The sequence below is a fragment of the Plasmopara halstedii genome (genome assembly GCF_900000015.1).
Source record: "Plasmopara halstedii genome assembly, contig: Scaffold_117, whole genome shotgun sequence".
Lineage (NCBI taxonomy): Eukaryota > Oomycota > Peronosporomycetes > Peronosporales > Peronosporaceae > Plasmopara > Plasmopara halstedii.
In genome coordinates, this window is record NW_020187038.1 from 119964 (window position 1) to 135173 (window position 15210).

The 15210-nt window shown below is 46.7% G+C and overlaps 2 protein-coding genes across 2 annotated transcripts; one reads left to right on the forward strand and one right to left on the reverse strand.

The window, feature by feature from the left end:
- Window positions 1-7667: 7667 nt before the first annotated feature.
- Window positions 7668-8036, reverse strand: PHALS_00620 (RxLR-like protein; the record flags this gene model as incomplete). The annotated part of the gene is made up of 1 exon (XM_024718057.1): window positions 7668-8036. The coding sequence occupies one exon, from the start codon at window positions 8034-8036 to the stop codon at window positions 7668-7670; it is 369 nt and encodes a 122-aa protein (XP_024586845.1).
- PHALS_15110 (uncharacterized protein) lies at window positions 8035-9102 on the forward strand. Its single transcript, XM_036407145.1, has one exon. The coding sequence runs from the start codon at window positions 8790-8792 to the stop codon at window positions 8970-8972; it is 183 nt and encodes a 60-aa protein (XP_036263525.1). The 5' UTR covers window positions 8035-8789; the 3' UTR covers window positions 8973-9102.
- Window positions 9103-15210: the final 6108 nt, after the last annotated feature.

Consider the following 15210-nt stretch of genomic DNA (forward strand, 5'->3'; position numbering starts at 1 on the left):
ACTGATGTTTTCGCCCATGCTCGTCTTTGAAGTCCCGTTTTGAGCTACGGGTTCACCAGGGTCATCATGAATTTGTTTGGTTCCAGAACGACGGGAAATCTCGTGAGATGTCTCAAGAACACCTGTTGCGCTCTGTTGAAGAGGCAGGCTCGGTTCTTGAGGTACTCCGTGGTGAGTACCGTTCTCGCCTTCAAGCGTTGGAATCAGTGAAGGAGCAATTCTTTGATGTCCTTCAACGATTTTACGCCGAGAAGAATCTTTAGGGCGAAGAGTTAGCTGCTCTTCGTGGACAAATGGAGAAACTTCGTGACAAGCTCAATCATTTCCCAGAGGTAGATTAAAAATGATAGATCCACTTGGAAAGAAACGACTTTAACCTACCTAGATAAAACGTTGGCTGTAGGCGCACGCGTGTAGGGGTTGCTGATGTATACGCATCGCCACTGCATTTCATGAACTTGAACGGTCCGATGAATCTTGGTAAAAACATTCTGCTTCCCACCTTAGACACTGCATGTTCAGGCAGATTTGCCGTGCTAAGTAGTACAAGATCTTTGTCCTTATAAACCTTCTTGTTCTTCCTTCCGCTCTTATATGCTTGTTCTTTTTGCAGATCCTCAGCTTTCGCAATTGCGTCTCGAATAAACAGAACAACGGCTGGTCTCTTCGCAATAAAGTCATCGACGTGCTGTTCCTCACGACTTGTCATGTCGTCTAGCGATCTCATTGAGTCGTGACTCTATAGCCATACTTCCTCGTCCACATAAGGTAGAGACCTCGCCCATTATGGAGGCAGGTACTATCGGATAACTTCCATAGTTTACATGAAATGGTGAATGAACTGTCGAGACATGCGTGGAGTTAGCGCAAACTTTGCAAGTGGGAAATTTTCACTTCACTGTTTAAACGACGTAGCGTAACTATGCAGTAAGACCTTCAAGACTCGATTCACACGCTCTGTCTGATTGTTCGTTCAGGGTAGGTCACTGTTGACGTGGACAATTTGGTGCCCAATAGTCCGAACAGTGCACGCAAAGTTTTGACGTAAAACGGGTGTCACGGTCAGACACGATCTCGACAGAAAGGCCATGCAGACGGAAAACAACATCTACAAAGATCTTAACTCTCTTCTCGACAGAGATCTTGTCGAAAACAGACGCAAGATGAATCATCTTGCTGAATAGGTTCACTCAGACAAGGATGCCATTGTATCACGTGGAACACCGAATATGAAGTCCATACTCACAGACTTCCAGCTACCAGTTGGTACTGCCAACGACGGAAGTGGGAGTTGAGTGGAACCCGATGGGTTTACTCCTTGGCAAAACTCACCAGTCCTCACATACTTGCGGTCCCACTTATAAATGTTAATCGGACAGACTGAGAAACGTCTCTCACATCCGAGATGGCCACCTGTCTTGCACTCATATAAAAGACGATGACGCAAACCATCGTCATTTTCAACAACACATCGTGCTGTATTCCCGTGTTCAACCGCATTGTACAACAATCCGTTGTGTACTCCAAAACGGTGAGCACACAATTTTATTCGAGACGAAAGACCTTGCAGTGCTTTGTCGAAAGGGTTATTGAATATACCTCAACAAGTTCTGACATGCCTCATCAGACTCATATCCTCCGACAATTTCTTGGCGCACTGTTTTCGTTGCTTGCCCCCTGATCGTCTGAACATCGTTGCATTGTCGACATGACTCGTGCATGTTTCGCTCCTAGACTTCAATTCATACTACGGACGTCTTGACAACGCATCGGCTAAGATGTTCGTCTTGTCTGGCTTGTAGTGTACAGCAAAGTTGTACTCCGCAAAGAAGGAGAACCATTGAGCCATTCTTTGCGATACATGAGAAGTTTTTACTGCCGTACGCAGTGAGGCATGATATCTATAGATCACAATGTGCTCCTCTCCAAGCAAGTTCACACGGAACTTAACTAGAGCATATTTCATTGCTAGAAGCCCTTTGTCATGAGCTGGATAGTTCCATTCCGCGGGCCGGAGTTGTCGCGACTGATACGAAACAACTCGCTCTCGATCCTCATCATCCTGCTGCATCGCAGCACAACTGATGGCATAATCACTTGCATCGCGGACCACATAAAAGGCTTATCGTGGTTTGCAATCGCAAGAACAGGAACTTCTCTAAAGCTCTTCTTTACTCCGGCAATTACCGCCTGATGATCTTTTGACCGTTCCCACTTAACGTTTTTTTAAAGAGTCGTTAGGGGTTGCATCTACGCTGCATAGTTGCATGTGTATTTGTGCAAATAGTTGGCCAAGCCTTACTAATGTCTCTGCTGTTCCGCATTGTTTGGCACAGGCCAATCATCGATAGCTTTGACATTCTTTGGATCTACGCGAACTCCATTCTTGTTCACAAAGCAACCGAGAACGGGGATCTCTGGTGCAAAGAAAATGCACTTTTTTAATTATTTAGAGTTTATTCTCTCGCATAACTTGAAGGACCTAACGAAGATGATCGAGATGAACATTAACATCTGACTTCTCACCAGTGATCTTACTATGTTCGAATATATCGTCAAAGTAACTCGGTGTGGACTCACTCAATGGGCGAAGAAGATTCGTGACCATTCTGTTGAAAGAAGCGGGAGCGTTCTTCAAACCGTGTGACATCACTAACAATTCCCACAGCATACCACTGGGATTCTGACTGCAGTTCATTTTCGCGCATTCGTATCTGATAGAAACAATCTTTCAGATCGATCGCACTGAAAATAGTACTGCCAACCATTTCAGCAAAAATCATATCCTTGCGTGAGACCGGAGTCTGTGAAGGTATGGTCTCATCGTTCAATTTGATAAATTGTGGACAATGCGCCAACCACCTGTGGCTTTCTTCACACAGAAGAGTGGACTGCTTACTGTCATGCACGTGACCAGCTTTCTATCGCTGCGTAAAGATCTCGTCAATTGGGATGATTTGTTCTTTTGGTAACGGCCACTGCCGTGTGATACAACACTTCGTACCAGGAAGTATGTCCATCTCATGACGAATGCCTCTGTCAGATGGCAATTCGTCCGGCACCTTGTCTGGAAATATACAAGCATATTCCTTGACAAGTCCATACACGGGGTTCGAGCGTGAAGTTTCCCACGACTAATCAATAAATCTTTTCTTCCGTGTCTTCTCATCAAATACTTTTGAAGTATTGATGTCATCGTCGATAGTTTCTTCGACGATCGCACATATTTGCAAAATCTCGCCTTTTGCCAGCACAGCGTCTTCTTGCTCATCAAAGGCAAAAACACAATTTTCTTTTTGAACTTGGAGAATCTTCAATCTTCACGTGACACATAACTTCGACGTCACTTTCTACGCTGTAGGCCACAATATTTATAAACCACGCTAAAAGTGCCTTGTTCTTGAGCACTATCTTCATCAATTCAGCTTGTACCTCAATCAGGGGGGCACGCAAATTTTTGACGGAAAACTCTTTTTGGTGACTTTCTTATTCATCTCATGTGGGATCAGAGGCAAATACCATCACCATCGACCTTGACTTCCGTGTCGATAGCAAAGGGGACAGTTCTTTTCTGGCGCCTGATTGCTCCACCCCCAGTAAGCGTCTTTACCTTCGTCTTCCTGGGCTTGTCCTGTCAACATGGGGGTCCATCGCACACCACAATATCACTTGGGACATCTGTGACTTCTTCAACAGATGCATATGGCCATACTGTTTCGTTCAGCTCAAGTTAGCGCTGCATGACTTGTTGACGATAATTTTCATATTCAGATAGCCAATGCTAGGCTGACAACGCTTCAAGCATGGCATACCAAGGATGATATCAAGCTTATCATCGAGGTCGAGTAAGATAAACTAGTCTTTACCTCGAAAATCCTCAAACTTCATTGCCAAGCGAATGGCTTGCTTTGGCATCTTCATTCCATTCGCTAAACGAATGATCATTTCTTCTTTCACATTGGACAGGTTAAGACCATGCCCAGTCATAACTTTCGCTCGAACAAAGTTGTTCGACGCTCCAGTGTCAATTAAAGCTCGTAGCAGATTCTCAAACCCACCCACAAAGACTTTTCGGACAATAAAAGTCGCACTTTGCCTGACACTTCCATCACCCATAGTGGAAACTGTATGTGCATAATGCACTTTAGGGTCGAAGTTCTGTGTATCCACATCATCTACATTAATCTTCTTGGGCCCAGTAGGGAGCCCCGCCCCTACTGGTCGCTTCAATTTGTTGACTCTTGAATTGCTCGAACCGGCGATCTTTACGGTGTCCGCGGTTATCCGAACGAGCACCCTGTGTCGGCTGCCGACTCGGCAACAGTTCCGGGCAATATGGCCCGGCTTCCCACAACGGAAACGCTTTCCATCGTTGCGAGAACGCTCACTTCCAGGTGTAGAAATGTACGAGATGTCCATTAGCTTTGGATCATCACATGTACCGATGGACTGGCGCGCTTGCCCCGGTACGAAACCATTGAACTTGGCTGCTTGAACTATTCTTGCATCGCACGGTTGATGGCAGCATCCATCGTCCTGGGATTCCCACGAAACAATTGATTCCGGATTGAACCATCATTCAAGCCCGCCATGAACGTACAACTTGCGTTGAAACGTCAATTGGCTCGTCGACAATGCTTGATACCAAGTATCGAGCACGATATGCATACGAGTGTCAGTCGTAACGACCTTCACGAAGCTTCAAGAGCTCGGCATGGGCACAAAATTCACTTTGTCGCGGCCCAAACGCCTTCGTTAGCCTGACTTTGAAGTGTTCGTAGCTAGGAAGGCAGTTTAAATTGGCTGAACGCTTCCCATACGCCCAACCCCTTGCACGACCCGCAAGGTTGGACATCGCGAACAACGCTGCCTCGCAGTTTTCTTGCAGTGATTGCTGCATCCAACTCGACAAGCCATTGCGAAAGAGGTTCGCTCTTTCCATCACGGTACAAATACTCGTTCGATTTCAATGGCATCGTTCAGTATGAAGAAATAGGGGTTACGACCTGCTTCCGAGATTTCATAATCTCACGATGCATGAAACTGACGGTTGTGTTTTCTAAGGTTTTGAAAAAGGTGACTGCAGTATGCCACCTACTGCAGCGTCTCCGATGACGCCTCGAATCCGCTCAAGCGCATCCACTCATGTGAAGACAAATGAGGAACATCTTATTCGTCAATACCTCAGTTTGCGGTACTGATGGACCAAGGGTACCCCAACTCCTTCCATGTCACTTGAACAAGGACAAGAGTATGGCTTGGACTGGAATGCGCAACGTGCTCTAAAGCCGTATAGTCAAATTAAAAACGAGTATCGTTGAAAAGACCGCTCTAAGTGTATCCTATCTGCCGAAAAGCTGGCTTAAAAAATACTTTTTCTCGCCAACCCTCTTCGTGTATTTCACGGAAGAAAGCATCAATGGCGTCATAGTATTTTCGCTAAAAGCGTCATTGCCGCGTGATGCCAATTTGGCTCAAGAAGTCAAGACACAACATGCTTTCCGTCGGCAACACACACAGTAGGTCTCCTGTCACCATGTCATGGTATATCCTAAATGAAATCTAAAGTGTACCCGTAGGATTTTTTAGGGTAGCTGTCGAATCCATTCCACTTAGAGTCTTACGAGTGTATTCAAAGACAGTTCCGTCCATGATGGATGATGAGCTCAGAAACGACCATATTTATCGGAAAAATTCGTCCTCGAGCAACTTTTGTACGCAATCCTGGGGAATAGTAACATCATTTCTATAATAGCTTCTACCGTAGCTAAGAGTAGACCTTGTAGCCCCTAGAACGCCCCGGTCACTTCATTCATGATTGAATAGTATCTATCACCACGGTGAAAGTATCGCACGTAGTGCTGACTCGGCAGTACCTTCATGTGGGAACAATAATGAGTCATCCTCCTGCACTTCAGAGCCTTTATATTTGCGAATTACAGGCACCACTTGCTCTGGCACGGGAGACCACGACGAACAGTCGCTCAAACTCTCCAGAGTATACGGCAATAAAAGATAATAGCTGTTTGTAGCCGTCCCACCAGACATACTATGGGGGTCATTCCATTCAACCTTCTGTTTTTGTCTTAATAGAGAGTTACTCTGAAGACGGCGATATACGATCGTTTTTCCGATTGTAACCGCGGCTCACTGCCGCTTCTGTCTTCCGAACTCTACTGTAGACACTAAGAAATGTATTTGCTTTCAATTTGGACATCCCCATGTACTGCACAGCCGTTAAAACTTCATTTCTAATTAATGAGGGTACTTGCTAAGTTGATGACTTTCAAGAGCCCCAGGAGCAAAGAACGTGGTACCAATCCTTACATTTTTTGTGATCCATAGCTTGTGACGTATTAGCCACGGTATACCCAGGTGAAGACCATACCGCAAATCCAGCTTCAAGACAAGACATCACCTTTGACTCCAACAGAAGACTGCGTACTTATCACTGATTCGATTTAACCGTAGGCATACGCATTAGTAATCAGCTTTCAGCATAATGTAAACTATTCATACACGGGGAACCTAGCCCGTTTCGTCTCTTGGTCTATAATGATTTGTTTGACTGTGCATCAATCAATACCATATATTTGCTTAAATGGACTTTAATAAACTAGAGAGTGTCTAAATGATCCGTTATCTTGTGTATTTGTGAAGAATAAGAGCTGATCCATTCATTAGATAGAGGTGAGATAACTGTTGTTTACACCCGAGTTGTTCACTATGGAAATGCGCCAAGTTATCTATAGGTGCTATTTGCGATACTCAAATGTAGGTTTGCGATTTCTATTTCAGTTTTGCAGTCCTGATCGTAAGACTTGATTTCTGTGACTAAAAATAACTAGATCAGAGAATGTATGTGCTACTGCATACCAGTTGGCCAGATTCCGACTATACGAATTGTAATGTATGTTGCTGTTTATTTCCGACAATAAGAGGTGGAGCAACGAAAACTACTTCGTGAATTACTATTTAACTGGAATTTGCCTTGCGGCATGCTGACGATTTCAACAACAGTTCTACCCACACAACTGACGCGGCCAAGATGCTCACACGGTAGCTGTATGCCCAACTGATTTGTCGTCCGTCTTGGATTCAGGTTTGAATTTCTAGGTCTCTTGCCAAAATATTTGAATTACTGAAACTGAAAGCTTTTGGTCCAGCAAATATAACTTACTGCTTGTAGGTCAGGCGTGAGTGGAGTAAGCCTAGTATGGCGTAATAATAGATCCATGTTCGTTCATGCGCCGGTACCGGAAGAAGCTCATGGGGTGCCCTTTGACAGAATAGCTAAACCTCTTTCGAAAAAGGCAAGCTTACCGACCTTAAATGGTCAGATTTGATCATTACGTTGCAGTGCGAACTAGCACATGAATTAGTGGATCAGATGACTCGGCGGGTAAGCCTGCAGCCAGCACAGCTTCTGGCACATTTGCAACGCAGAAAAAGCAGAATGATAGCGTGAGCTGGAAAGGAGATCATCGGGGTCATTAAGCAAAACAGACGCAGAGAGTGGTGACACGCTGACGAAACCGCGAGAGCGATACAACAATATCAACGACGGCACAACCTCTTGTCAGTAAAAATATAAATTTCGATTGAAGCGCGTACAAATGCTGTAAGTAAAGGTATAATCATACTATCCTTACAATTTGGGTTAATGCCTAATCGTTGCCCTTCTTGTTGTTGTAGTAAGCCTCGTACATCTTCCAGACTTCATAGTTCGGATTATTGACGATGATGGATTCATCCAAGCCTTCAAAAAAATCCCTGTGAACTTGTCCAGGAGTTTTACCCCGAGTGTACCAGAGTTTGAATTGAATCTTTTCCTTCATGGTGGGATCTCTCAAGTTATCGATAGATGTCGATGTGTCCTCCGCCCGTAGACTCCTTCCAGCCGAGACGATGTCATGAGTCGAAACCTGAGTCTCAGCGACGTTGAAAGGCATAAGATCTGTCGAGGCGAGAGCAGTATCGCTGCATGCGAGAGATGCAACAGTGGTCATCAATGCAAGTTTGTAGAAAAAACGCATTGCGATCGTTGATCCTTGAGACTTGACACTTGACGGTAAAAGTCGTACTGGCGTGCTGTCGGGCAACGTGTCCTATACATATTACAGTGCATAAACCTCTCGAAACACGTACAAGTATGCAGCGGAGATTTGTTAACATGTGGAGTGTTTCTTCCTTGCAGCGTGGGATCGCGTCAGAACATGTGCCTTCTTTCAATTAGAAGTTGGTCTTAGCTATGCAAATGCAATTACTTCGTTCATCGCGATGGTGACACGTTTTCTTGTTGTTCGGACATCATCACGAGATGTTTCTACGCGATCGTAATTAGTCGTAGGTCATCAAATCTGTGAGAAGAATTGACCAATTGTGACAAAAATTTATTTGAAGAAGCCGTTTAAAATAGCACAGCTCTCAAAGCCTTGGGTGAATTGAATAAGGAATAACAAAAAAGTTAAAGCTTGGCGTGAATGCGACAGGTGCAGAACGATTACCGACTAGTTTCATGGCTAGAATATATACGCATGAAGCGAATGACGTTGTTTTTCGCAGAAATTTACGCTCTTGTGAAAGAAAATCTTCGGGTTCATGGACAAGTTGGCCGTCACAATGAACGCAAATGGAATCACATCTTAAATTCTGACTTGAGCAGTTCTTTTTAATTTTATCTGGTGACGCTGACGGACTGCCAAAATTTGCCGTCATGCTCTTATATTGAAATTATTCCTCAATCTGCCATCATCTATTACGCCTGATGAACTTCAATATGATTTCACATGACCTGTACATCAGAATTGGTCGGAAGGAGAACAAGTCCGTCTTCCAAACTCTACATTTTGAAATGCAGAGAAGCAAGACAAGTTATCATCAAAATATCTACGCAAGGATATTGCGACTTCTCAATTGATGCGTCTCATCCTTGCGTTGGCGTCATGCTAGTGTTCTCTGCATCGTTCTAGTTCTTCAATTGACCACCGAAGTGGCTATTGCATAACGGTTGCATGTATGAAAAATATTGAATTCAATCTGAACAGATAGAAAAATGATGGCCGAGATAAAATAGGTAGTTATATAATTATAATCTCGCGTGTTAATTTACGCTTTGTCATACTTTGCAACGGGGCTGCCGGGCACCTGCACAGAGGAAGATTTGACTCAAAGGGCTCACGTTCATAATGCGCAGTAGATAAGTTTGCACTTTTCACCCAGAGGAACTACAGTAAGTAAATGCTTACTTTCTTTAAGATTCCATAAACATGTACATATGATAATTGTTACTCTATCCAATAAAAATCCATTTTGCGCTTCATTAGTACAGTAGAACCTGTCTAAATTAAACCTGTTTAATTTAAAACCCGCTCTAAATTGACCGATATATATGGACCCATGTTGTGCACCATACATATGCTACCCTTCCTTATTTAAAACCCTCTCTAAATTAAACACTGTACCCCAGTCCCAACATGTATAGACAGGTTTTACTGTACCAATATAGGTATCTCTGAGATTTTCAAGAATAATGTGAATATTGTACGACTGTGATTGTCATAATCGCATAAAAAGTCTAAAATGCACGTACGTACATGTAGGGTACGTACTGACTGTAACCTGTTCCCTTCCACACCACGACGTGAATTTCTTGTCTTTTCTAATATCGCAAAGAAATAGCGAACACACCCTATGTTCTATGGGAACTTGTGCAGCGGGGCTGCCGTAGCTATTTGCTTAGCGAATGCTAAGCTAAGGTCACCGATTTACGTTCTTTACATGAACCAGTGAGAGTGTAGCGGATCGCAATTCGCTACCTCCAAGTACTTAATACCTTAACCAAGGTAGAGACGCTCTTTTGGTCAAGCAACTATATTTAAGTGTTTTAGTTGCGGCAGAGCCGCCAGTATCTAAAACCTTAGCTTTTCCTGATTATTAAAGTAATACTTAATCATATAGTAAAGCCTAATTAAGATGATAACTACTAGCAATCCTACCGCGTAGTGACTTCTTGTTACATGGTAGCCACACCATTGTATGATTACACCAACTTAAGTAATCCATACCTATGTACGGTCACACCATCTTTTGTGACCCGCCCTTTCATACAAGGGAACGTGTTACCCCGTTCCTCCATTGAATTTGTGAATAATCACATTTCACATTAAACTTTCACCTCATGAGAGGCTGGCGTATCTGAGACACCATTACGTATTTAAGAACAACCTTAAACATTCTCCGCTCAGTGATCCATGTGTCTATGACACGCAAAACACGCAGTCTAGCTGATTCCGAGGGCAAAGCCCTTCTTCTACTTCTGCACAGGGCACATCTCCGGACAGTACATTCGCAGCTTCACGAAAGCACATCCCAAGCCCCCGGCAACCGAGCGCAACACACCGTGCCCGCACCGGGCGACAGAATTCCTCGTCGAGGATTTGGAGGAAGCTGACTACGAGTCGTACTCCTTTCCCAGCATTGATAGACGAGGAGGATGAGGTCCAAACGGCGCGATGTGAGCTCAGCTCGAACCTTGCGGGTACCGTGTCCTTTCCCCGACCTATCGTCTTCCGGGAGAAGTGGTATGGTTACGAATCGCCTCGACAAGGAACAGGAGCAGCAGTTAAAGGCTGCCCACAGGGCGGCTCTCATGCGCTCGTATCCACGTTCGGTCCTACACCATCGTGAAGAATACGGTTTACGCTCGGCGTTTTCCGCTACTGAAGCAAAAGGCTCGATCACTCGATCGTACGAAGTCGGGCCCCCGGCCACTACACAAGCTGTACTTGATCAGCGGAAGCTCTCCGAGCCTCGCTTTTTGGCACCCCGAAAAATCCCAATGGATCGGTGCTGCGCGCTTAGAATGGAGGCGCTCCTGTCCCCGCAACGAGGACTATTCCTGTGGTGCTCGCCCCTGGCGAAACCGCCGCAGATGATGATGAACTCTTTGAGCGATGGTTGCAGCGATGCCGATTGCTTTCCTTGCTGTCTATCTTACAGCAAAGTCACAAGGAAGCGGACGTGCGCGTAGACGCCATCTTAGTTTTGAGTTTGCCAAACTCAAGGTGCAACGCTGACTTCCTGCGTATTGTCGCTCTGCGACATATGGAACAATCCATAACGCTTCTGCGAGCTCTGTGGTTTCTCACACGGATGAGTCTACTGCAACAGCAGCTCAGGGCCATAGCTTGAGCTCAGCTCATGGCCCTCCGGATTCCCGGGCTACAGCCAAAAAGCGCGGTGCGCAAGACGACGGGAAGCGTCATGATCCTTCTGATCATAAGGTCTACGACGTCTGGGCAGTCTTGCCGAAGTGGCATCGCAAACTCCCAAGAGTTCTCGGAGTTTAGGTATTCCCGCCGCTCCATAAGAAATTGGGTTAAACCCCAACGACGACTTCGAACTACAAGGCGTTCCACGTGGAAGTTGACGCAGCCATTCTCATTGAGAAGAGTCGGCGGTGAGCGATGACGACTTGGTCGATCGCCGTCCGGTAACTCGCGATGCTCTTCGAGCATTGGAGGACAAAGTCCGTCATCATCGCTCTGCCGAGCATCTCTCCGAGGTCGCCTACCACTGTACAAAAGACCTCGAGACGCAGGAGCACTTTCTGCGCCGACTGCCACGCATTGAGAATTATCGTGCTCAGTCGGAGCGGCTCCTAGCCGTTGAGCAGGCGAATACGTCATTTCTTGCGGCAGTGTTGCGCCTTGCGCCGTTGGAAACGAACGTTGCCGCACTCCGTGCTCAGAACCAGTTGCTGGTCTAACGTTTGGATGGTCGAGCGCGCTTGGGCGACGCCAACGCTTCCGCATTCACTTGCGTCGGATCCTGGTACGGCTAAAGCAAGCCCAAATAAAATACTGGGTGTGGGCGAATCCTTCTCGGAAAGTATGGCGTAAGGTACACAAACGCACGAAATCACTGAATCTACGCAGTCCTTGCTAGCGCACTACCTTGAATGGCTCGAAAAGCTTGGTCGGAGCTTTTCTTAAAGACAACAGAGACCGCATGTGTAGGAAGGTTCTTAGCATCTCATTAAACTAGGTCCCCGACCTCAAACTTTTCCACATCTCTTCTGCTTCTTCCATCTGCATATTCTTTTTGCATGTCTTGGCTTTCAGCCATCGCGTCGTGAACGTGACTTCCTTACGGACAGTGAGGGGGCTGACATCAGCTAGCCGTTCGGCTATTCAAGCCCGGAGCCATGGGTTGGTGCTGTAGGCGAGGATTAACAAACCCATTCACGTAGAACGGCGTGTAGCCGGTAGATGAATGCACTGCATTGTTCAGAGCTGACTCTACGAGTGGCTGCATGGTTATCTGTAAAGAGCGTACTCGGCGACTTTATTCACGCGTTCAGTCTAATAATTGTCCTGCGGATGGTCCGCTGCTGACATAGTCAACTTAGTTCCCAGCACCCTAAAGTTTGTAGACCAAAACTTCCCCGCTAAGCGTGGGTCTCTATGAGAAAATTTACTCCGGGAGTCCAAGTTGAGTCCATGTTATCGAAAGATACGATCGACAAACAGCATCGCTGTACCGACACCGTCGATGGTGTCCGGCATCGCCGCAACATGAATCATCTTGTCCAAACGGTCGGCAAAGACCACGACATCTGTGTTGCCCACCGATTCCTTCGGCAAGTCATTTTCAAAGTCCATACTCATGGAGGGTACAGGTAAACTGGCCAGCTGGCGGCGCCTCATTCAGAGATGGTTTCACCCTTTTCCACGTCTCGCACGTGCGCACATATGCGCTCGTCCATTTGTACAGCTTGAGCCACCAGTAGTGGCAACTCACAGAGCTGTACGTTTTTTCACAACTGAGTGCGTTGTCGTGAGCCTCATTGAGTATATGGTATTTCAAGTCCTCATCGCGAGGAGCCAAAATTCGTGGAGTATCCGTCGAATCGGTGCTACAATACAGCAACCCGTTATTCAACGAATATCGGTGTAATTGGGCGCGCAAACGCCGACAATTTCTTGTCCGAGTTTTCAAAGCCTGTAGCAGCGCTACGCACATACCATTACCCGCGTATGTGGCGCGGATCAAATCCATCGCTGACGACGTCACTGTCGTGATATGAGCAAGCTTATAATTCGGTCTGCGTGACAATGAATCAGCCAAAGCATTTTGCTTTCCTAGCTTATACTACGTCTCAAAGTTATATCCAGCGAAGAAGGAGACCACCTGGCCATCCTCTGCAAGAAGGAAGGCGACTGAGTCGCAGTGAGTTATAACGCATGATCTTTGTACATCACGAACGCTTTGGATCCGAGCAGGCGAACCCTGACATTGAAAGTTCATCGCAAGTACTTTCTTTTCGTGAACTGGACAGTTCCTCTCTGCAGCCTTGAGCTGGCGAGATTCAGACGCGATCACCCGATCTCACCCCTCGGTGTCTGCTTGCAGCAGTGCACAACCGATGACAAAGTCCGAAGCCTTATAAATGACACTAAAAGGACGATCGGGGTCTGGCGACGCCAGTATTGGAACATGAAGAAGGCTGTCTTTGACTCTGTCAAAAGTCTCGGATGCTCGGTGTTCCAACACCATTCCTGATGCTTTTAGGGAGATAAGACAATGGTCGTGCCATTTCCACCTAATTTCTCGCTGTACTTGTGCAAGTAGTTGGCGAGGCCAAGCCACTTTCGCAAGTCCTTTTGGTTCTTTGGAATCGGCCAGTCCACAATGGCCTTGATCTTAGCGGAATCTGCTCGAAGGCCAAGCATCCGGATGAAGCACCCTTGAGGGGGGGGGGTTGTTGGCGCCGAAGATGCACTTGTCTGCATTAAAATTTGTGCACATGCACTCGAGAACCACTCTTAAATGGACGATGTTGTTCTTGTCATTGGAGGTGTCGTCAAGGTATGCTTGTGCATACGCCCGGTGGTGCCTGAACAACTGCGTCACGAGACGATTAAACGTTGCCGGTGTATTTGACAGCCCTTGGGCATCACCAGCCATTCCCAGAGCATCCCGCTCGGAGTATTCACCGCTATCAGCGGGATATATCACGTTGAATCGTCTGTGCCGGGATGGTGGCAGCGTTTAGCTTATTGTGAGCGCGAACGATACGCCACTTGTCGTTCGGCTTCTGGACACAAAACGTGGGTGTCGATCGGGGAGACTTGCTCTCACGCACCATTCCTGCCTCGTACGTCGCATGGAAAAAAGCGTCAATGATGTCACACTACTCTTTGGGCAGAGGCCATTGGCGTGTTACGCAGTATTTGGTTCCCGGACCCAGGTCAATCTCATGACGCACCACTTGGTCCGGAGGTAGGACCGACGTGCGGGTCTTTGGAAACGACGTCTCGGATTTCCTATACCAAACTATAGTACGGATCCGAGGGATCTTTCAGGATCGACGATCCACTTCGTGCGTTCAGCACCCTCTTGGTGTCCCCCAGGAAAGCTTCACCCGGAAGCGACGACAACTTAATCGCCTCATTCGGTCTTATAAAGACCACCTCGACTGAATTTCCTGCCTTCAAGGCACCACCAAACGCTTTGAAGGACATCTAGTCCAGCTCAAGAAGAGAACCCACCGCGGGAATAACCTCGCGAGTGATGTCGCCGTCTTTCTCTCCCGTCATACCGTTGACAAGGGTGTATAGCTGTGCGCCATCGTCTACGGTAAACACGCTCTGTGTCAGGGTCGATACCCTGCGTCTTGGAAATAATATACGGCTTCGCCGTCTCCTCTCTATAGAGGTTTTACATCTCATCGAGACCAGTGGGAACACGCACTCGGCGTCGTCCAGTGTCCCCAATCCCTGCTCCATCGTAGCCTTGATGTTATTGACAACATCCGACGAAGTGCTTCTATTTCCGCAGTTTTCGTCCAGTGGATGAGCGTCACTTCACGTGCATCTGAAGGGCCATGCCTAAGATGCCTCGGATCTCGTCCGACCATGCCAATCCGGACATTTAGCATCTGCTTCGAAACGTGAACAGTGTTCAGAGAATTACTTGCCACTTCACGTGCACACAAGGGCCTCGCCCAAGATGCCTCGGGACCTCGTTCGACCATTCCACTCTTGGCATGCTGCAACTGCTTTGTAACGTGAGCAGTGTTCGGTGGGTCATGTGCCACTACACGTGCATCACTGAAGCCTCGCCTTCGATGCCTCGGTGTAACGGGATTACACATACCCTGGTAACAGGGGTGTGTGTCACATCAGATGGGCATGGTGTGACCAC

Excerpts from the sequence above, each read along its gene's own strand:
- PHALS_15110 (XM_036407145.1), top strand. The coding sequence starts at position 8,790 with ATGACCTGTACATCAGAATTGGTCGGAAGGAGAACAAGTCCGTCTTCC.